Below are 23,348 nucleotides of genomic sequence, written 5' to 3'. Positions count from 1 at the left end.
GAGTTATCATTTTTGTGCCAAGATAAGATGGAACCAGGGTTTTGTGCATGCTACCATTGAGATATCTATTCAGTCCTGAACAATGACATTCTATGTGCCTTAATTTTCTAAGTTGGAATCCACTAATTATTTTTGCATGAACTACCACTTCTAATAAAATATCAGATAAACTTAAAGGAAATCATTGTGAACCAAGCATCAATTGTATAAGGAGTAACTAAAATTAGTCATCAATCACCTCCTAACAGAATAATTGTCTCTGTCACCTTTGGTAATGATATAGACTGACTCTTGCCAGTTGGCACAATTTTTAAGGTGTTATGTATGTCTTGGGTTAGTGTAACCATTCTATGTGTTCATGTCAGTTTTCATAGACAGATAGCAGGGCTAGCATCAGACATTGGCAAGATGGAGTTTGCATAAATGTTTAAATTCTACCCTAGAATTTCAAAAATTCCCTTGAAAATTTCCTGGGACTGAAGATGGTTCTGGTTCACAGGCAAAGGCCAGTGTATAATATTAAGTTACATGGTTCAATTTATTACCAGATCCATACAACTTAGAAATGAAGACTCTTCTATCGTCCTGAATTCCAGTAAGTCTGTTACTGAAATTTCTTTAGGTTTTCCATATAAAATATAAACACAACCATTATTCAGTTCATCTGTCACAAATCACCATCTCTTTACACCTTCCCATTGTTCTCTTCATTCATTGTTTTTTATGTCTTAATTCTAACAGAAACCAGAGTCTAACTAATCTAAGTAAAATAACACACACTTTTTTTTAAAGTTCTGTAAAAATAAAAGAATAACCAACAAAAGGGAAATGTCTAGTGTATCATGAAAGAACATTTTCATTCCAACTTACTTGAAACCGGTAGAAGGTACCATCATCCTTAAGTGTGAGGACATGATCTGAGATGGGGAAGAAGTACCCGTGGGCAGCCATTAATGTTCCCAAATGAAGCGCCTCCACTGTTTCAGGAAAACAAAGAAAAAATGAAAAGAACACAGAAATGCTTTTTACATTGATTTACTTTAAAATGGATTCATACAGCTATACAATTTCATCTGACTCTCGTTGAGTATGTTCTTTTGTCCACGTTCTTCCTGACCTTGGAGTTCATCACTTTCAGTTCTTGTTTCAACAGGTTCTGAGTTAGGTGCGGTTCTCCCTAACCACCAGCCCAGGAGATCTGATCATGGGTGGACCCATGGCACCAGAAGGCGCTAGACATTTTCAAAATCTGACCCTTTCATCTTATAGATGGGACATATGTTTGCTCTGTTTTGACACTCAACCTCAAACAACTGTATTTGCCATTGATGTGAACTTTGAACTTTAACATGTTTTCACTTTCATCACTGTCTTCCATGACCATGGATACCTAACACTCTCTGGCAGCTTTTCTAATGATTTAACATTCCCTAGGCCATTCATACTATGGTGTAAGCCTTTACTCCTGAAATGGTACAAGGTGGTTCTAACTATTCTATACAGCATTCTACATATGCTATCTAGAAGGAATGTGTTTATTTAATCACTGTAATTAGAACCCAGTGCTACAACCAATAGGGATATTACTGCATATGATTACAGAAAATGAAAAAGTTGTGAACTTCAAGTTTCCAAATTATGATGCTAAACCAAATAGGTTTTTTTAATTCAACACAAAAAGTATGCATATAGAAAATATCAAAAAAAATTCATCTGTTGTTACATCTTTATATAAAGTTCACTTGTACTTATTTATGATTCTTAGACAAATGGCTATTATTTTTTTTCTTTTGGTGGCATCAAGGTTTGAATTCAGGGACTTAATCTTGCTAAACTTGTGTTCTCCCACTTGGATCATGCTCCCAAATACCTTGGATTTAGTTCTTTTTTCTTGGTTGTTATACTGGTATCGATAGTTTGAACTCACGGCTTCATGCTCTTTCTCAGCTTTCTTGTCATAAGTTGAGCCATACCTTTGTCCAGCATTTTACTGGTTAATAGGAAAAGAAGTTTTCAAGATTTTTCAGCCTGGCTTCAAACTGTGATCCTCTAGGTCCCAGCTTTCTGGATAGCTATGATTACAGTCATGCTCCAAAGCATCTAGCAGCTAGATGCTTTGGTTACCTTTTAAATAGAGACTTATGCTTTTGCTTGGGAATAGCCTGGGCCACAATCATCCTACCACTGTCTCCCCTGCATCTAGCATTACAGATGTGCTACACCACATGCAACTTTTCCTTAGAGATAGAGTTTCACTAATATTTATGCAGCTGGCCTCCAACCTCCATGCTTGTACCTGCCAAGGATTTGGGATTAGGATAAGCCATTACATCTGATCCTATGACATGGTTCTTTAACTTTGTACTATTAAAAAAGTTATTGAGTATGTAAATCTACCGTTAACTTTAGCTATCAATCCTGGGAAGCTTTTACACTTCAATAAGAAGCGAGTCATAGACTTCTTGTTATGGTATAGCTAAGTATAAGAATTCCCTGTCTGCCTCCACATGTATATTGACTAACAATACTTAATTATTAAGCGTTTATTTGTTATGGAGTACTTGGGTGTTCTTTGGAATAGTTATCTGACATCTTGCAAACTTTTAACTGATAAGTTCTATCTATAGTTTCTCACCACCTCATTCCTGCTGACAATAAAGATAAAATGTCAATCATTTTCTTTGCAGATTGTTCTTTGTTTGGCAGTACCACAATCTGGGCATGGTAAATTCTTGCTGATGAGAAACATAAAGAGCAAATTACCTAGAGATCTCAACTGCTTTATTTTTTTTGAGTACTCTATTTCTGTTAGATTTGATTATACATCTCATTTTATTCTCTCTTCAAGACAAACACATGCTCTATAATTTTACGATTAAGGACAATTTGTTTTGATAGATTTGCCTCTTCTCTTGATGGAATTCAGTAGTGATGTTGGTAAGGATCTATTTATAAAAGATTAATATATACTTTCTACATGACTCACATACTTTGTATGACAAGATAAGGTCAACCCATTTGATTTAATATTTAAGAAGACTGACCTTCAACTAAGCTTATAAAAGGATTTTGTGGAATTTGATCAAATAATTAACTATGGAGAATATCATTGATCAAATAATTAACTATGGAGAATATAATTTCAATACATAGCACCAAAAGAACCAGCTCAAAGGCAAAAATAAGTACTAAGGTGAAATGATACAACTTTGGCTCGGGGGATGGGAGGGAAGAGGGGCAGAAGTGGGGAGGGGAAGGAATGGTAAGGGGAAACAAAGGAGGAGGCAACGATGCTTGATAAGAAATGCACTCATTATCTTGCCGATGTAATTGTAACCCTCTGTATGGTATTTTCACAATTAAAAAAAATAAGTTAAATAAAAAGAAATTAGGATAAATTTTCCTTTTTTTTTTTTTTTTTTTTTTTTGGTCAGTTGTGGGACCTGGGTGCTCTCCCTCAGCTCTTCAGCTCAAGGCTCTACCACTTAAGCCACAACGCCACTTCTGGCTTTTTCTACTTATGTAGTGCTGAGGAATCAAACCCAGGGCCTCATGCATAAGGCAAGCACTCTACCACTAAACCACCTTCCCAGACCTGAATTTTCTATTTTAAAATTACGTTTCCGACTCCTAGATTGTCAGCACAAAAGTAGATGTTGAATCTATAACAATGAAATAATGAACAAGTTAAACTCATGAATAAATGGCCTATCAAGAATATGAAAATATCGGGGCTGGGAAGGTGGCTCAGTGGTAGAGTGCTTGCCTTGCATGCATGAGGCCCTGGGTTCGATTCCTCAGCACCACATAAACAAAAGGAAAAAAGCAGGAAGTGGCGCTGTGGCTCAAGTGGTAGAGCGCTAGCCTTGAGCTTAAGAGCTGAGGGACAGCGCCCAGGCCCAGAGTTCAGGCCCCATGACCGGACCCAAAAAAAAAAAAAAAAAGAATATGAAAATATCATACTACATGGAAAAATGCTAAATTATGTTGTGTTCTTATGAGTATCTCATTAATTTCTTCCTAGAGAATATTGATGCTCATATTTTCATTTCAAAATACTTCTACAAGCTTTTCAAGTGGGGTTGGTTGTCTTTTTTCTTTTTTGTTGGTCGTCGGCCTTGAACTCTGGATCTGGGCGCTGTCGCTCAGCTCTTCAGTTCAAGGCTAGCGCTCTATTACTTGAGCCATAGTACCTCTTCCAGCTTTTTCTGCTTATGTGGTGCTGAGGAATCAAACCCAGGGCCTTATGCAAGCAAGGCAAGCACTCTACCACTGAGCCACCTTCCCAGCCCTTTTTTGTTGTTTTTTATGCCTATCCAGGGACTTGAACTCAGAGCCTGGAAGCTATCCCTAAGCTTCTTTTTTTCCCTTAAGGTTAGCCTCCAGTATTTTTTTTTGGGGGGGGGTAATGTATTGAAGATAAAAGTCTTATGTTCTACCCTTCCAAGGGTGGCTTTGAACTGTAATCCTCAGACCTCAGTCTCCTGAGTATGTGAGCCACCAGCACCCAGCAGCCAATAGGGCTGTTTTAGCTACTGTGTAGTGGAAAAATATAATAATGGTATCTATAGCATAAAGCCAGCATGGCTTATGATCATTTTGTCAACATAGATTTGTTTGTTTATCACCCTTTCCTGTGATCCCACTGCTTACTAAATCTCATCCTTATTTTGATTTAGTGTGAACCAGTCATAGAAGAAATCATTGCAAGGGTTTCATGAGTAATCCATCAAGATCACTTTCCCAACAATGGGGCATTAAATGACTTGGCAATAGCATGGATCTCCAAAATATAATCAGTGATTCACATTCTCATACATGTGATATTACCCCCACCCACCTAGCTAAAGTTCAACAATAAACCTACCCTCAAATTTTCAGTTGACTTTTCATTTGAATGTTCAAGATATGAACAAACAGGTAGTAAAGGCAAAATAAAATCCACCTCTATACAACTGTTACGATATTAATAGCCAACTACAGGTTAGTCTGATGTATCTATAGTACGTTCCCTCAAACCCCAGCATCTTTCACAGTCAAAAAGAATTCTTCCTAGACTAATTGATTTGGGTTTTTTTTTTTTACCACAACTACTTCAAAATGTTTAAAGGATTAAAAGCAGATTTTTAAAAGAAATTGGAGTTCTTCAGTATAATGTATTGTAAATTCCTGGCATAATTTCAAAACAAGTAATGATTATCATAGACGCCCAACTTTGAGAACTTTCAGCTCCTCCCAAGACAGCCTGGAATCTTCAAGTAATAAAAATCATTTTGATATCAATAAAGGATAATAAAAAATAATTCTTACTAAATCCACTCTTTTCACGTAAGATGCTATTTTTATTTTATGTGCATGAAATGAAAAATATAATAGAATAGAGATGTGGCTCAGAGCTAGAGTGCTTGCCTAGCAAAGTACAACCTCCAGAACAGAGAAATGCACAATGCACATATACATATACATATATATATATAATCTCTAATACAAAACATAAATATATTTAGCAAAGGGGAAGATAGTTTTAGAAGAAAGTTTAGAGAAATATATCATTTCTCTATATCAAGTACCTATACATTTCATATGTATATGAAATAAAAATTCTATAAAGGTAAGTTACTTAATAATAAAATAACTGATGCTCATCAGGATAAGTCTGAGTCATAAAAGAAAGCTTTCATTTGACATATTCTTAGTTTGAAAAGGTCTGGAAAGCCATCATTTCAGAAATTCTTCAAAATATTATCTTTTTTTTCTTTTTAGTATTGGCATTTGAAAGGCAAGATTAGACATGTAGAAAAATGACATATTCCTAAAATTTCATTCTCTAACAAAGCCAAATAAAAGCATATCTTACCACATTAGGAATTTCTAAAAATAAGTTCATTTTCTCAGCAGTTGGACTGAAAAAACAATTTTAATTTTCCTATATAATTTTATTGAGACCCTCCTGAGTGCTGGGATCGGAGGCATAAACAACAGTGCTTGGTGGAAAGCATGTACTTCAGATTGAGGAGGAGATCTGCATTGCAAATACTAAGGAGATATAGGCAGGAAAGCAGTGAAATCAAGGCCAGCATCAGCAACATAATAAAACCTTCTCAAGAAAGAATCAGAAGTGAAACCCTGAGAATCGATGTTGTTAAATCAGCAGTACTTGTCACACACAGAGCAGACCTGGTATCAGCAACTATGAAACCTTAGGGAAATTCTTCAGACATAGAGAACAATGCTAAATTAAAAAAATACTACCTATGAATATTAATGTGGAGAAATACTTTAAAATCTAGGATACATAGACTGTATAACACCAGCTTGTCCTATTTTCATATTTAAATATACTTCAGAATGATTGGTATTTCTGTCTTTGCACAAAATCAGCTACATTTAAGGAAGATTCTGTTCTATTTATATGTAGGATAGGTACAGAAAATGGTATTCACATGAGAGAAAAATCCTGATGAGTTCATCCAAGTACAGTATAAGGAAACTAACAATCGTCAGAGCCAAGGAAATGATAAATTATAGTGGAAAGTAGTATTCCATTTAAAATATTTAATATGCTATGCAATTTTTCTATCACTTAATCCAGCTGAGTGAGCTAAAAGAAACTGGGGGATCTACTTATCTTCAATTTTTTTCCTTGTTTTTGAAGGTAAACAGAGTAAGTAAAAGAAAGAGGGAAGTAGCAAGACTTTCTCTTTGGAAAGAGTTCAATGATGTCCTCTTGCAGGGTGCTTTTTATAATACAGGTCTCCTCCCATATCTCCTCCCCTGGTGTTTTGGGATAATTGCTTGATGTCTTTTGCACGTGCCCTCTTTAAATGACTGAGCAGGCATTATGGGAAGAAGCATGAAATGCTTGAAATGCATGAAATGAAAAATATAATAGAATAGAGATGTGGCTCAGAGCAGGCATTATGGGAAGAAGCATTTGAGGTGCCCATGAAGACTTTTTAATAGGTAGATAAGTTTTTGGAGCAAGTGGTACTTCAAGTCAGAGTGACATTTGTATCATGAAAAAACACTTTCCACTTGACTTCCAATTCTACTTTAAGTTCTAGATGGCAGATTATCAGTAAATCACCTTACTTCACTGTCCATGGAACTGACATCTATAAATGCAGCAAAAGATCACCAAAATCTTCCTGATTCTCATTTCATGGCCCTAGATGCAGTCAAAGTTCATACTGGACGTTGAGGCAGAGAAGTGACCACTTTATTTTGTCTCCTTGTGTCAGAGGGAAATTTTTCTTTCATATATACTTTCCTATTGTCTAGGTCCCAATACACTCCCAACACTAAAGAAACATAGACAATATGAAATATAACAGCAGATTGTTATCTCAATGGCTTAAAATCAATCCTTATGATGGTCAAGAGTTGCTATAGAACTTTGGGAGCAATTTTAGCACTACTAGCAATAATATCGTTAATTTATTATGGGTTTATTGAGATTTAATCCCATGGCAACCTGAGGGCTATCTATAGTAGGAAATATAGAAGAATATCCATGTGTGAATGAGATTCCATGATGAGCTTTTATTAGTAGCACAAAAAGCATAATGCATGAAAGAAAAACTTTAGGAGTCAAGCCACCATCTGAGAGACAGTATCTGTAAACTACCATTCTATCTTAAGGCACATAGATCTCCATAAAATGGAAATGTGACAGTAGGAATTTGTCAAGCATACAGAGCATCACATCAGCAAAAGAGAACCTTAACAAAACAAAACCAAGAAAAGTCAGGTACAAAGTGAGAGATCCAAGGACAGGACTGATAATATAACAAAATCCTAAGTGTTTCCTACATGGACGAATCATCCTCCTGGAAGTGTGGGGAGGAGGATGGATGAACTTGGAAAGCGATAAAGCAGAAAAATCTGCAAATTTTCCTATTGTGTTCCAAATACTAATGAATACTTCTATTGTGTTGTCTTTGAGTCTTACAACAAACAAAAAGTTAGAATTTGTTCTTTCAAACATCATTCTTCTGTGAACTAGTAGTGTAATTTCATGGTAGAATTCTTTCCTGGCATACACAAAGTTTTCCACTCCAACCCTACCAGAAGCTCTTTGGGGAGGTAATCAATACATTTCTTCTTTTATGTTGACTGTATTCTGTGTGTTTGGAAACAGCACATTGGATTTCAACAAAGCCAGCTTTTCTATTGTATTAGAGCAATTTCAGCTCTTCTGTGTTATTGAACAACACATCCTTCAGCTCTTCCATGCCACTGAATAAGATACACTTTGTGTTCTCTACTTTCTATCAACCAATTCACTGCTTGATGAGGCTCTCATGCTAACCACAATTTTTCTTCTTCAGCTCCCTGCCCTTGTATCATCCATGCTAGTTCTTCCAGAATGCTCACTTAGTGCCCTACATCAGGATGGGATTCTTTTCTGAGCTTTTATCTCAGCATTTAGGATATTCAGGATAGCTTCCTTTCCTTACCTTCACCAGCTGAAATTCTATCCATTCTCCTGCTCCATCCAAATACAGTCCTTGCTCACAAAGTCTTTTGGATTTCCAATGAGCCCAAGGCCTGGTATCTCCACTGTCACTAGTTTTATAGTGTATTAGTTTTCACCGTGACTATCTAGTGATCTTGAAACATGAGAACTCTGTTTAAACTGTTTCCTTAACCATCCACATTCCAGCTCATACATTCAGACTATACCGTTGAATAGGAAACAGAAGGGTAACTTTTAAAAGGAAGTATTTTAGTGCTTCTTCCAAGCTAATAGTAAATGCCCACTTTGCTTTGATATGGGATATATTTATGGTTTGCTTTATTGGAGTTCTTACTTTTGTTTAGGGTTTTTTGGTGTGAGTGTGTGTTTGTGTATATGTGTGTGTGTGCACACATGCATGTGTATGCATGTATCAGTCCTCCAGCTTGAACTCAGGGTCTAAGCATTGTCCCTGAGCTCTTTTATTCAAGGATAACCATAGAGCAACTTTTTGTTTTTTTTTTTGGCAGTTAATTGAAGGTAAGATTCTCAAGAACTACTGGATGAGTTGACTTGGAACCCTGGTCCATAGATCTCAGCCTCTTGAGTAGCTAAGATTACAAGTTCCCAGCATGGAGTTGTGGCATTTGCACATAAGGATTTGAAGATTCTTTTTTGTGTCTTAAAAAATTCATACTGGCTGGGCACCAGTGGCTCAAGCCTGTAATCCTAGATACTCAGGAGGCTGAGATCTGAGGATCGAGGTTCAAAGCCAGCCTGGGCAGGAAACTCTGTGAGACTCTTATCTCCAATAAACCACCAGAAAACCGGAAGTGGCGCTGTGGCTCAAGCAGTAGAGCACTTGCCTTGAGCTGAAGAATGCGGGGAGAGCACCCAAGCCCAGAGTTCAAGCCCCATGACTAACAAAAATAAAAAATAAATAAATTCATACTGTTTTTCATGAGTCTTTGTTAAATTTCTATAGCAGTGAAGAATGAAATTTTCAAATGCTTTTTACTTCGTTGGTGGCTTTTATGGTCAAGTTATTTTGAATTAACAGATCAAATTGTATGCATTTATTTTATACAATGCTCTGTTTTCAATTATGAACAAATTAACATGTCTGTCACATTTTTAAGGAATAAAAGATTTTATTGTATATACAGTAGAACTCTCTTTAATTTATTCCCCTAACTGAAATACTTTCTCCCTTGACAAGCATCTCTCAATCATCTCCACCTAACTTCTTGATCCCTGATATACTTATCATTCTACACTCTACTTTCATTGGATCAACTTCTGTGCATTCCACAGATGAGTCAGAGCCTAGGACATTTTTTTTTTTGTGTCTTTGATGCCCAGACTACTTCATTCAGCACAGAATCCTCCAGAATTTCCTATGTTGTTGCAAATGACATCATTTCTTCAACTATTTTTTTGGAAGCTGGATAGCATTCCATTGTGAGCATATATGTAGATTTTGTGCCAGGCATAGATACATATGTATCTTACTTTGCCTTTATCTGCTCACCTATAGGTGGACACAGGTTGATTCCATATGTTGGCTATTTTGAATGGTGATAAGAACTGGAAATGCGTACATCTTGCCAACATATTGATTTCACTTCCTTTGACTGTGTGCCCAGTAGCAGGATTGTGAATCACTAAATCATTGGGGAGTTCTATTTCTAATATTCTGAGGAACTATTGTCCATAATGGTTATAATAAATTACTTCATATTTTCTTATTAGCCTCATGCATGAGCACAAAAATTATTTCAACTATCCAGTTTATATTTTAAAATGTAAATACATGTTTAAACACACTGGAAATGAATAATGGCTAAACCATCCATTAGTTTTTTTATACAGAAATTTCTTTCCACCCAATTTTAAAAATGAAACTTAAAAACTCAATAGACTGCTGAGTGTGGTAGTACACACCTCTAATGACAGAAATTAGAGGCTAAGGTAGGATATCAAAGGCAATTTGGGCTACACCGTGAGTTAGAGACAAAACTGGAATACATAGTGACTCTGGTCTCAAAACAAAATGAAACAAACAAGCCAAAACGGGCTGAGGCTGTATCTTCCCTAGTATAGATCACTTGCCTAGTATAGGCAAGATTCTAGGTGAGCACAACAAATATCTAAATTAAATTAAAATCTTCAGCTAACTAACAAGATTTAAAATAAGATTTAGAAAACCTGAGCTTTATCTATACTACTGAGAATCTATTGAGATTCTTCATTTTCAAAGAGAAGCAATGCTACCCTAACACTGCCTGAAATCAAAGCTTTAGAAGAAACTGACAAATTCTAAAAGTGAAACTTCACTTTAAAAAGCAGCACAGCGTGAGACTTAATCAGGCTGGAAAAACTGTTCATATTTTTCACACAAAATGTTATTAATAATGTTCACTCTAATCAAAAAAGTATCTGCCTTGAGTGGTAATAACAAATACAATTATGAACAAAGTTAGGTTGGATGGTAGTTTGATCATCTAATTCATTAACATTTTTTTCTGAATTTGAGTATTCAGCTGTGAATAACAAATGGTTGATTCTAGAGACTTTTATTTAAATATGAAGGAACTAGTTGAGTCACATGATTTTGTTGTTTAAAATAATGATGGTTATAACAATTAAATATTCATATATTTGTTATATTCACATATCCAAGTTAAACATCAAAAAAGCAAAACTGGAACCAACTTCTGATGGCTTACATCTGTAATCTAATTACTCAGGAAACCGAGATCTGTAGGATTAAGGTGTGAAACTACCTTAGGCAGCAAAATCAGGAAGACTTTAATCTCCAAAATACCAAGCAGAAAATTAGACTGCAACAAGAGTCAGAAAGTAGAGTGAAAGCTGAGCAAGCAAGCCAATCCAAGCATGTATGAGGCCCTAAATTCAAACCTTGCTAACAACAATGAAAAGAACAAAGTTGGTGGAACAAATGCTGGCATAAAGGATATTAGAACATCATGTTAAGATGTTTAATTCAGTTGAAGATGATGTAATCTTAGCAAAACAGATTGTAACAGTGAAATGCAAAGTCCCAGCAATGTTTTTATTTCTTTATCTATATCTTCTATTTGTTCCTTATTTTACTGTAAGGGAGAAACAATGTTGCATTTTTCCAGCCTTACAAACAATGACAAATTAAGAGTTTATGTTAATCTTAAGTAGGTCTTTAGAAATTTACTCTGAACATGCTTGTGTGTATTTTCACTTACTTCAAATAAAAACTTCTATGAGATTATTGAGGTATCAGAATACCTGAAAAAGATAAATTTTTTCTTGGTAACCTGAAAACCCATGCGCATATTCTACCATGTAATGACAATATAGAAATTACAATACGATAATACAGTAATTACAATATGGTATCGGATATACTTAGAACTTCAGATGGCACTCGATACTAACTTGCATCTTTCTGGAGAAAAGAGTCAAATGCATTAAAAAGTAGCAAGGAAGCTGAGGGCCTGTGGCTTACACCTGTAATCCTAGCTATTCAGGAGTCTGTGATCTAAGGATCACGGTTCAAAGCAAGCTCTGGCAGGAAAGTCCATGAGATTTATCTCCAATAAACTACTCAGAAAATGGTGGAAGTGATGCTGTAGCTCAAGTGCTAGAGTGCTAGTCTTGAGCACAGAGAGGCTCAAGGAGAGAGCCCAGGCACTAAATTCAAGCCCCACGACTGACAACAACAACAAAAAGTAGCAAGAAGTTCCAAAATCAATGGTCCTTGTATTTCATTTGATGTTATACATCCTATTTTTAATCACTATGTTGCCCAAAATGTCTGTTTTAAACTCAAATATCAAGTTTATTTCTTTAAATTTATCTTTTTATTCTAGTGTTCTTCTGAAATAATAGGCATCATAGGAAGAAAGGAAGGAAGGAAGGAAGGAGGGAAGGAGGGAAGGAAGGAAAGAAGGAAGGAAGGAAGGAAGGAAGGAAGGAAGGAAGGAAGGAAGGAAGGAGGGAGGGAGGGAAGGAAGGAAGGAGGGAAGGAAGGAGGGAAGGAAGGAGGGAAGGAAGGAAGGGAGGAGCGAGGGAAAAGGAAGGAGAGAGGGAATGATCGAGGGAGGAATGAAGAAAGAGAAAGAAAGAAAAGATCCGATCTTTGTTGCCTTACTAAGTAATACTTAGTTTACTCCTTTTCCTTTAGAGGTCATCTTCATGAAAGTGTTTTTATTCATCTGTGTCATTTAATTCCAATTCCCAACACCTTCATTAGCTCACTGTACTCTGTCTTTTGTCTGTAAATTCTCATGAACCTAGGCTCTCAAAACTACCAACGACTTTGTAGAAGAAAAATCCTACAGATCCTCTCTCCAGATCCTCTCCCCCTCTTCCTGGAGTATTCTGACTTCCATTTCAATTGTATTCACTCTGTAATCATTCCCTCTTCCTCCATTATAGTGTTCCCTATGGTTCTCGTCCTATCTATACTGCAAAAGCATCATAAATTTGCCTCTAATCTGACCTCCTTTTTCCTGTGTCTCTTTCTCTTTGACAAGCTCATCTAATTCGAAAGGTTTGTTTACCAATGTGCAGATTAGTCATTATGAACTCATTTCTTTGGGAAGAACATTGAACAAAGTGAAGGTCCATCCTGAAGTCTACGATTAATTTAATAGGTAAAATAAGCAAGTAAGAGGTTATTTATATACTGTCTCATGAGAATTTCAGCAGCATCAGCCCACTATGCTCTGGAAACACATTAAAGAAATACGCTAATCTAATCTTGTGAGTTTCTATTGCATTCCAGTCCTAAATAAAAAGCAGGAGTTCTGGAGCAAGAAGAGATTCCAAGCAAAGAGAGGAGAGTATGTGGATGATGGTAATTAAGGGTATATGGCAGTACATTTGAGAAGCAGCCAATAGGTTTGACGGTTAGAGAGCCCCGTGTAGGGTGAGGAATGTGACCTCAGCAGAGACATAGATAAATACAGCTACGCTATAAAGGACTTCATGTTCAACATAAAAAGTTGGGCAATGCGTGTGCCCAGAACACTCTGTTTATCCCACTGAAATTTTATTAGCCTTTGTGATTAAGAGTCCATTTATTTGATGGTTGACCTATTAAGTTTCCAAACTTAATAAGGAGGACTTAATAGTTTTTAAACCTTGAAAGAGACATGATTATATCTGAGTTTTAGCTAGGTAATTTCTGATGCATGGGAATAATTTTACCGGTGTTGGATAAGGGAAGAAAATATAGCTTTTCCTCAGTGTATGTGGGAGCTTAGTTTTAGCACTCCCTAAGAATAACAAAAAAAAAACAAATATGCTTAAGACCCTTATATGTGTGTGCATGGGTGTATACATTACATATTTCTCCATAAATGTGACATCACCAGTAAATTTCTTATAATACCTAACACAAGTTAAGTGCTATGAGAATATTTGTTATATTGTCTTATTTAAGGAATAATGACAAGAAGAAAAATCTTGTATGTTAAATACTGAAAAAAATGTTCTTTCATATTATCAATACAGGATTGGTTGAATTCATTCATGGCTGCAGAATTCATGAATGTAAAGGCGGGCTGTATAGGGAGTTAAAAAGTTATTTTAGCTTGGCCACAGTGGCTCATACCAGCAATCCTAATTACCCCAGAAGCTGAGATCTGGAGATCATGCTTTGAAGCCAGCCTGGGCAGGAAAGTCAATGATATTGTTATCAGAAAGTCAGAAGTGGAGCTGTGGCTCCACTAGCTTTGAGCCAAAAAAGCTTAGGGACAGTGTCCAGGCCTTGAGTTCAAGCCCCAAACCCAACACACACACACACACACACACACACACAGAAACACACACACACACACACACATTCTCAATAAGATATGACTCTGTTGGGAATGAGGAGAGGCATTGGGGAAGGAGATAGATTGGGGAGGAATTTAGAAGGCAATATTCACACAGATATTAGGATAAAATAATGTGGCCAATTTTGGAACTGTGGAATATGAGACACTTATTACAAAAACAAGTAAAGCTCTGTCATAGCATATGAGATGAGTAGGCCAGAATCTCAGAGAGGAGTATATTTATACATGTGCATTTGTAGCAGATATCATACCCAGCATCAGAAAATAAAAGGAATTACACTGAGTTTAGAGCCAAGAAGGAAAAAACAAAATTCCTTGTTCTAGTGTCCAAAATCCTGACACAGAATTCCATTCCTGCCATAGAAGTGTTCAGCACAACAGCTGCTCTATTATCTGTTCCTCTTGCTCTTCTAAAGGGCTGGTAGAATAACAGGGTATGGTGCCATGATTTGCTATGAAGGACATTTTAGTTGGTATTGGCTCTAAATATGACGAGCAAAGCCATTGTACAGAGTATTTAACTTTTGAACAGATCACAGCAGAGGCCAGACATGTATTGGGCTGTTGTTTAATGGCATTAGTGACACAGGCCCACTAATCAAATTTGAGGGTCCAGTTAGGAGCTGGATAGGACTGATAAAACTTAGAATTTAATATTTATAAAAAGATAAGGCAGTGGGAATTTACCTATCATTGAGGGATAGCACATTCTACTTTTTTAATAGCTGTTCATTCCCTAGCAGACTGAGCAGAATATCATAGCATAACAGCCCTGGGCTTTGTGTGTTCCAATTGCTTAATATCTTCATCTTGTTTCCTACTCTCAGCACCATGAACCTGTCATCCCAGAAAGCTAGCTGATCTACTCCTTCTCTCTCAAATGAGGAAAAAAAATATTGCCGGGCACCAGTGGCTCATGCTTGTAATCCTAACTCCTCAGGAGGCTGAGATCTGAGGATTGTGGTTCAAAGCCAGCCCAGCCAGGAAAGTCCATGAGACTCTTATCTCCAATAAACCACCAGAAAACCAGAAGTGGTGCTGTGGCTCAAGAGGTAGAGTGCTTGCCTTGAGCTGAAGAACTGAAGGGCAGCACCCAGGCCCTGAGCTGCAGCCCCATGACTGACAAGAAAAAAAAGAAAGAAAGAAAGAAAGAAAGAAAGAAAGAAAGAAAGAAAGAAAGAAAGAAAGAAAGAAAGAAAGAAAGAAAGAAAGAAGGAAGGAAGGAAGGAAGGAAGGAAGGAAGGAAAGAAAGAAAGAAAGAAAGAAAGAAAGAAAGAAAGAAAGAAAGGAAGGAAGGAAGGAAGGAAGGAAGGAAGAAAGAAAGAAAGAAAGAAAGAAAGAAAGAAAGAAAGGGAAAGGAAAGGAAAGAAAAGAAAAGAAAAAAAGAAAAGAAAAGGTCAGAACTGCTTTTTGTTAAAGCTGGAATAAATGATCTGACCTTAATCATGTTTAAGAAGATAAAATACCTGAAGGATGTCAGGATACATACCCATGCTTTCGCTTTTTGAAAACTCTCAAAGAGAAAGTCAAAGCATGACCTAAAGCTGTCATTTCCCTTGATATGATATAATTTTAGGTGTAGAGAGAAATTTCAACTGAATAACTTGGGTTTTTCAATGACATTTACAGATTCTCTGGATGACCTTACCAATGCGTAAGATCAGGTATTCCAGAATGATGCATCACTTCAAAGACTACATCATGTCTTTCTAATGGGCACTATATTTGTCTTAAAACTTATTTTCTACAATGGGTCATGAGATGTACAAGACACTATGTTGAAAAAAGAATTTAGGCAGGAGGGCGGGTAGGGGGAAGGGGGAGTGTAGTTGTAGAGGTTGGAAGGAAGGGAGGGTAGGGGAAAAACAAAGGAGGACGTAACAATGGTTGATAGGAAATGTACTCATGACCTTGCTCCTGTAACTGTAGCCCCTCTGTACAGTATTTTTACAATAACAATGTATATTAAAAAACCTAATTGTCTATGGCAAGTTTCTATGGATTTCTAGTTTGAGATCAACCTCAGCTCCATAGTAATGAGTAGCAACTTCCAAACGGCTATCTCAAATTATTTAGAACATTTACCTGTAGATGATTAGCTTGTTGATTTTATTTAAAAGCACTTCTTTGAAAGCCAGATGATCACCCAATCATCAAATGCACCCTGTGATCAGTATCACGGAAACCCAAGGCCCTTCTCTTTGAAGTAAATTTCTAATAAGGGCAAGTAAGAGGAATGTGGAGTATTCTCCTTGTATTGTTAAGCGAAATGCAAAAGAAAAAAATGTCTTAATTTTAAAGTCAGTATCATCTCTTAAAGTGAATTTGATTCAACAATATTAATTTTGCACGCAATAGATACAGGCAGTCTATAGCAGAAAGATACATATTACAGAACAAAATTAAGTCCATATATAAATATATAAATATAAATATATATATATATCCATATTATAGACAATACCCTGTGGACAGGCAATCAGGTCACAGTGGGCAGACAATTCCTGTCCACATCAACAAGGCCAATGTTTGTCATGTAAGGTGTTAGTGGAGGTGGAGGTAGGAGCATCTTAAGTTAACATCAATCGAAGCTATAAAATTTCAAAAAAAAATGTCCTTGGAAGATGTCAACCTTCTCATGTCATTGGAAAGTTTAGTCTGAGAGTCAAGAATAAGAATTCTGAAGCTGGCTAGGAGGAGCATCAAGAAAGATTGTTTTTGATTATATTAACTTAACACATGTCCTGGGCCTGAATGTGCTTAGATTTGATTTAGGGGATGTGGACGCTTGTCTCTAAACATGGAAGCTAGAAACCACCAGGGATAAAGTTGTTCTAGGCTTCAAAGTCAGATCTGACCTGTGAAAATGCCACACTTATGCCATGTGTTGTATTTCCTTTCTTTAATCACTCAAACTTAATTTTATAAAAATGAAATCCTAAGAAATCAAAGATAGTCTGTGAACTGGAAAGGTCTTTCTAGTAATTGTGGATAAGGCAGTGGCCTTGGCTTGGGTCAAATTGATAGCAGAAGAAAGTCTAAAATTATATTAAGTGAAGTAAGCCAGGCCCAAAGAAACATAAGCACCATGGTTTCCCTTATTTGCAATAACTAGTATATGTCTGAGACAAGCGGAAAAGGTCAGATAAGTTGATGTTGTGAAATGAACCCCATGATAAATATTCAAATGTTTTTTTTTCTTTCATGTGATTATTTCTAACATATTTATAAGATGATTTCTTTGTTTCTTTGTATGTCCCTCCTCCACGGTATAACCCTGCTTTCACTGTATTTGATGTTGGTATAAATTGTAGAGGGGAAGGGAAAAAACAAATTGTTTAAATAGGGATACAGGTGGATCCATTGCAACAATAAGATATACAAGTTGTTATGTCGAAAAACGAATTTTACAACTTTGGCAGTCGGGGAGGAGATGAGGGGGAAGGGAGGAGGGAGATAGAAAGGGATGGGAAAGGGAAACAAAGGAAGAGGCAACAATGCTTGATAAGAAATGTATTCATGGGGGCTGGGAAGGTGGCTCAGTGGTAGACTGCTTGCCTTGCATGCCTGAGGCCCTGAGTTTGATTCCTCAGCACCACATAAGCAAAAAGAAAAAAGCTGGAAGTGGCATTGTGGCTCAAGTGGTAGAACGCTTGCCTTGAGCTGAAGAGCTGAGGGACAGCACCCAGGCCCAGAGTTCAGGCCCCACGACCGAACCCCCCCCAAAAAAAGAAATGTACTCATTATCTTGCCCATGTAATTGTAACTTCTCTATACAGTATTTTCACAATAAAAAAAGAAAGTCATTGTACTAAGGAAGAATGATGTGAAGAGGGTACTGGTGCACAAGAAAATCCCCAAAGTACATGAAATGTGGGTTCATAGCTAGCTCAAGAAGACATTCAGATGCAGGAAGGTACGAAGACACTGACTGAATGTAGTTCCAGTAATAATTCCAGGAGTATCAAGTCTTCAAAGACAATTGGATAGATGTGCTAGGGTTTTAACCATGACTATCTCAGAGATCTTTCTATGGCTGATTTTTACTTTTTTTTAGGATACATAAGGAAGAGCTGCAGACTTCTTAGTGAAGATCATAGTTCACAAGCAAAGCTATCAGAAGCAGAATTTTAAAACGTGATGTTTCCATCATTTCTTTTTTCTTTCTTTTTCCTTTTTTCAATTTATTTTTTTTTTCTAGTGGTACTGAGGATTGACCTCAAGGCCACACTCTTGCTAGGAAGGTGTTCTACTATTTGAGCCATACCTCCAGCCCTGAAGGTCTATCATTTCTCACACAGATAGAAGTACAGCAACAGAGACCACACGGCTACATGGATGACATTTCCCCCTCCAAAAAAGGACACACTCAAACATCAGGCTGGCTGAAACTGGCCAGTCACCTTGTCATAGAATCATTGACACCTGGTAGATCTTCTTTAGAAGATGTTTAAGTTAAATCAAAAAAGTATATATTGATAGACAAGCCAACACCTGAGCATTTGCCCTCATGTGAAAATGGAATTCATCAAAATTCTTCATGATATGTGTAATATATTCTGATGAGACCCAGAGCCCAGGTATTAGAGAACACAGCGGGATGATGCAACAATTCTGAATGACTTAAGAAGCTTCAATTACTATAATTAAAATTGCAAAGTAAAAAAAAAAGTCTTATTAGTCTTGAAGATAGCCTGGCTTAAAGGGGAATTTCTGAATTTAATAATCATATTGCACATTGCAACGGAGTTTCAGGACCAAGTATTTTAAAAAGATTGACCTCTTTCCTATTAAAACACTAATGTGATAAATTTTGTCCATTATTTCAATTGTTTGGTCGTTTCTTTTGGTAGAATAAATCCAATCAGTGCTAATACATCCTGATCAGAATCAGGATATGGATATTTAAATTTATGTTAATATTAAAAGGCATTGAAATTCAGCTCCTCCATTTCCACTAGCCATATAGGATGTAACCAATAGCTCTGCCATTAAGGATGGAAGAGGTATAGTCCGTCCTCACCCCTGTAAAAGTCCTAACGGACATCACTAGCCAGTGAATGATATTTTTACTCTGTTTATGGCAATAAAATAAAACTGCATATTTTAAATCTAGTTGTAAACTATGCATCTGTACATAATTTTATACAATATTCGTTTCTTAGACTTTATTAAAAATCACTACACGGAATTAAGAATATCACTTTAAACTATTTCTTAAGAAATAAAACTGCCTACAATATACACTATGAGAATTAAATGCCACCATATCACATACAGAAGTTTCACAGTGACTAATACATCACAGACAATTAATCAACACTAAATATTAGCAAGAAATAATTCCTCTGTAATTCCCAACAGCCTCACAACTATTGCACAATGTATTTGAGCAGGGTAAGTAATTTTAAATGATTTTGGCATGGATGGGATTAGATGGGGTGAGATCAGTGGAAGCAATGACATTTACCAAGATGCAATGTACTGACTTGCTGAATTAAAACTATGTACAACTACTTAAAATAAAAAATAAAAATCTTGAAAGAAAAACACTAATGTGAGTGTTGATTGTGAAAGGATGTCAGTGAGGATATTCATGCCACACGTACCCAGAAGCAGACATGGATTACAGGGCTTCTTTGTGTGCTCTTACCAAATCTTGGTACATCTATAGGCACACCTTCCTATCATTCTTAGTTGTATGGGAAGGAAAAGTTTCATGTGATATGACATAGAAACAGAGCATTGTTCTTAGCTCAAATAATGATGGGAAAAAACACAATGCATTCTGAAACTGGAGAATGAAAGTTATTCTGTTTTCTTTAGTAAGCAATAAAGAGCTCTGGCTTGAAACAGCTGTTGCACAATTGTCCTAGATCCCCATAGATAACAGGCATAATCACATTTCCCTGCCAGTTTCATAAGCCTGAATGATAAGTACATCTTTAGATGACGTCCCAAGAGCACAGGTCTTATTAGCTTTATCAAATCCCATTTACTTTTATTTCTTTAAAGCTTTCTTGCAATTACCTTCTTTTCTTTCTCTTCTTTCTTTAAAAAATATTTGTTATATTACTTTCTGAAAACATAATATTTCATGTTTGCCTATAAAAAGGAACCCGTGTCTACAAAAAAAAGCTGACCACAAAGAACTACAAAGGAAAAGGAACCCAATAAGCCAACTAGCTACCAGCAAAAGTAGACAATAAAATAAGATATTTCTTTTTTCCATTGGGTTAGTGGAATAAGCGTCACTTTTGTTTTCTTTTTCTAATAATGAAGAAATATCAAACACTTCTATGACAGAAAATGCTTCTATGTGAACCTGGACAAGTATTTAAAAGTCTATTTAAACCTGGCCTTATTATGACAAAGTTCTCCAAAAGAAATAGTTGAAATTCTAATTAGGTTTCCAGAACTCTTGACATTTTCTGTTAATTATTTGCAACTCCAGCAAGCAATCTATGTACAAAAAAAAAAACAAGACAGTCAGATAAAAATAAGCAAAGTTTGAAGACTAGCTCTTATAGAGAGATGCTTCTGCTGCCAAATAGACCCTCAAAGATGAATCTTAGAGAGCCAGATCATCAATATATGTCTTGTATTGGTCTGCATTCCAACAGACCAGATATGGTCTGATCATCTTTCACCACAAGTGAGGTCCACTGTCCTTGTCTGAAACTGAAAATGTTCATTAAATCAAGTGTTTCTGAGTTTGAATATCAATTCCTTTTCCCTCCTACCTTCTTTACCTTGACCTCCTTATTTCCTCCTCCTCTGCCTCTCTGAACTACCACCTACTTGATGAAGGTTTTCTCTTTTATTTATTTTGGAAATTACATGATGCACCAAATTCTCAACATGGTGCCTGATACATAGTTAGTGTTCAATATGTGCTTGTTTTTCCCCCTTTCCATGTAAGAAAATTGGGTAGGGGGAAAACAATCAGCCTGGTGCCTGAGGCACACATTCATCTATGGTCATTAATGTTTATAACATTCATGATCCTTTCTTAGTGTAAATGCCTTGCTACAGTAACAAAAGCAGAAATTCAAAAGAATCACCAAAAGTCTAAGCCAGAAAATCCTCCATCAATAGCAAAGTTGAACTAACACAGTAACAGATATGTTGGTGGCATATACCCTATTGCTGTAATGGAAACTTGTTTATGAATTTCAAGATTTAGTTTCAGTTGTATAGTGCAACTGTGTAATTTTGCTAGTTCATGAAAATAGTATTGTTTTGCTTCATTAGGAATTGTGGCATATAGTGCAAATAAAACCTGTAAATGAATATGAAAATGAAGGCAGGTGATTAACAACAACAACAACAACAAAAACCCTAAAAGCATAGTTTACTAAGTTAGTAGAGGGAACATGGGTAAAAATGTTGGAAAGGGTGACATTGATCAAGACACATTTCATTCATAAAAAACTTTGTTAAATGGCCACTCCTTTGTACAACTATTTAAAGATAATTTTAAACAAACCAAAATAAATACTACTCCAAAGAACCTTGCTAGAACTAGACTCTGCCAGGTGGTATTTACCACACTGAATGGCAGCTACCACAGATCAACATTAGCTTTTAGCTCCAATTAACCACTCAAAAACCAGAAGTGGAGCTATGGCTCAAAGTGGTAGAGCTGTAGCACTCGGGGACAGCACCCAGGCACTGAGTTTAAGATTTGCAACCCAAAATAAAAACAAGCAGCATGTACTCATCACCTTACTTATGTAACTGTGTCTCAGGAAATAGATCTCATCCAATACCAAACCTCCAAATGTATTCACCTTCAACTGTTCAACTTCCAGAACTATGGATGCTTGAACTTGTCAGCCTGATGCATTCTGTCATTCAAGGATGAACAGACATCAATATGGTACCAAGAGATTCTATAGAAAAATAAATTGCTTCTACACGGAAGAGAGGGTAATAACTTATTGGACTAAATACACTAAGAAACCAAGGCCCTTGCTCATCTCTCACAGGAAATACTTAGAACAATACATAAGACTTTTTAAATAAGTGAAACCCTGCTTTCAATAGCAGGAACATGGAAGAGAGAGAGAGAGAGAGAGAGAGAGAGAGAGAGAGAGAGAGAGAGAGAGAGAGAGAGAGAGAGAGTGTGTGTGTGTGTGTGTGTGTGTGTGATTTCTCTAACTGATTAGAACATGGTATTTATAGGTATAATGTACTAATGAAAACCCTATCTTCTTTCTTCTCAAGGAAGATTTTGTTTAAAACAATTTGAAGAACTTTCAGAACATTATTTTTATTTTGTTCATATTACACAAGAATTATAATAAGTAGTAAATGTCCCTACGAAAAGGGAGTGCCAGGATGTAGTGGTAAACATTACATCAAGCCCAGGAATCAATTATATTATTCCACAAAATATTCTATCACGAGTCATTGGGTCAGATCTGTCCTTGTCCTTCTTATAATATTCTCTCCTTTATGAAAAATCAAAACCCAATTATACTATAATTGTTCCAAATGGAGCAGACAAACTGGGAAGAGAATGGGACATCATGGTTCTACTTCAAGTTTTTGTGTGAATTGGTTTTTGCAAGTTTTCTCTGTTGATTTTCCAATTGTAAAATGACATCTGCCTACCTCAAGCCATGTATGGGAAAATCAAAACAAATCACTCATTTGAAATGCTTCAGTGAAGCTCAAAATACTTAGCAAGTCCAAAACATTATGAAGGATTACAGTGGCATTTGATATTTTCTCAGTCCTAATGAGTCTGTATGTTCTTATAGTTGTAATCTCTCAGGCCATCTAACCAAATCCATGGAATACAGAGATCATTTGTAATGGACTTTTATTAAGTTAAGCAATACAATTTAGAGTGTTTTCTTCAAAGTACTGTTGGCAAGCTAGGAAGACAAGTGGCAGACTTTCTGTATAATGGTGGGCACAGTGGATTGATTTAATTCGTTCAGCAATAATTAGATTACCCAATCCAGTTGTTAAAGGGTAAATAAAACACATGTTTGACTTGCTTGTATCTTGACTTCTACTGATATTTTCACATA

General features: G+C 36.3%; 1 protein-coding gene across 4 annotated transcripts in view; it reads right to left on the bottom strand.

The window, feature by feature from the left end:
• Rgs7 (regulator of G protein signaling 7) overlaps positions 1-23,348 on the bottom strand; it is a 439,988-nt gene that overhangs the window by 95,144 nt on the left and 321,496 nt on the right. For all 4 annotated transcript variants that reach the window (XM_070034266.1, XM_070034268.1, XM_070034269.1 and 1 more), the window contains exon 5: positions 871-977. In XM_070034266.1, the coding sequence (XP_069890367.1) occupies positions 871-977 (107 nt within the window). The remainder of the gene's footprint in view (positions 1-870; positions 978-23,348) is intronic.

Source organism: Dipodomys merriami, unplaced genomic scaffold (assembly GCF_024711535.1).
Source record: "Dipodomys merriami isolate MVZ:Mamm:240054 unplaced genomic scaffold, mDipMer1.0.p SCAF_24, whole genome shotgun sequence".
Classification (NCBI taxonomy): Eukaryota; Metazoa; Chordata; class Mammalia; order Rodentia; family Heteromyidae; genus Dipodomys; species Dipodomys merriami.
This window is presented reverse-complemented; position numbering and strand designations above follow the sequence as displayed.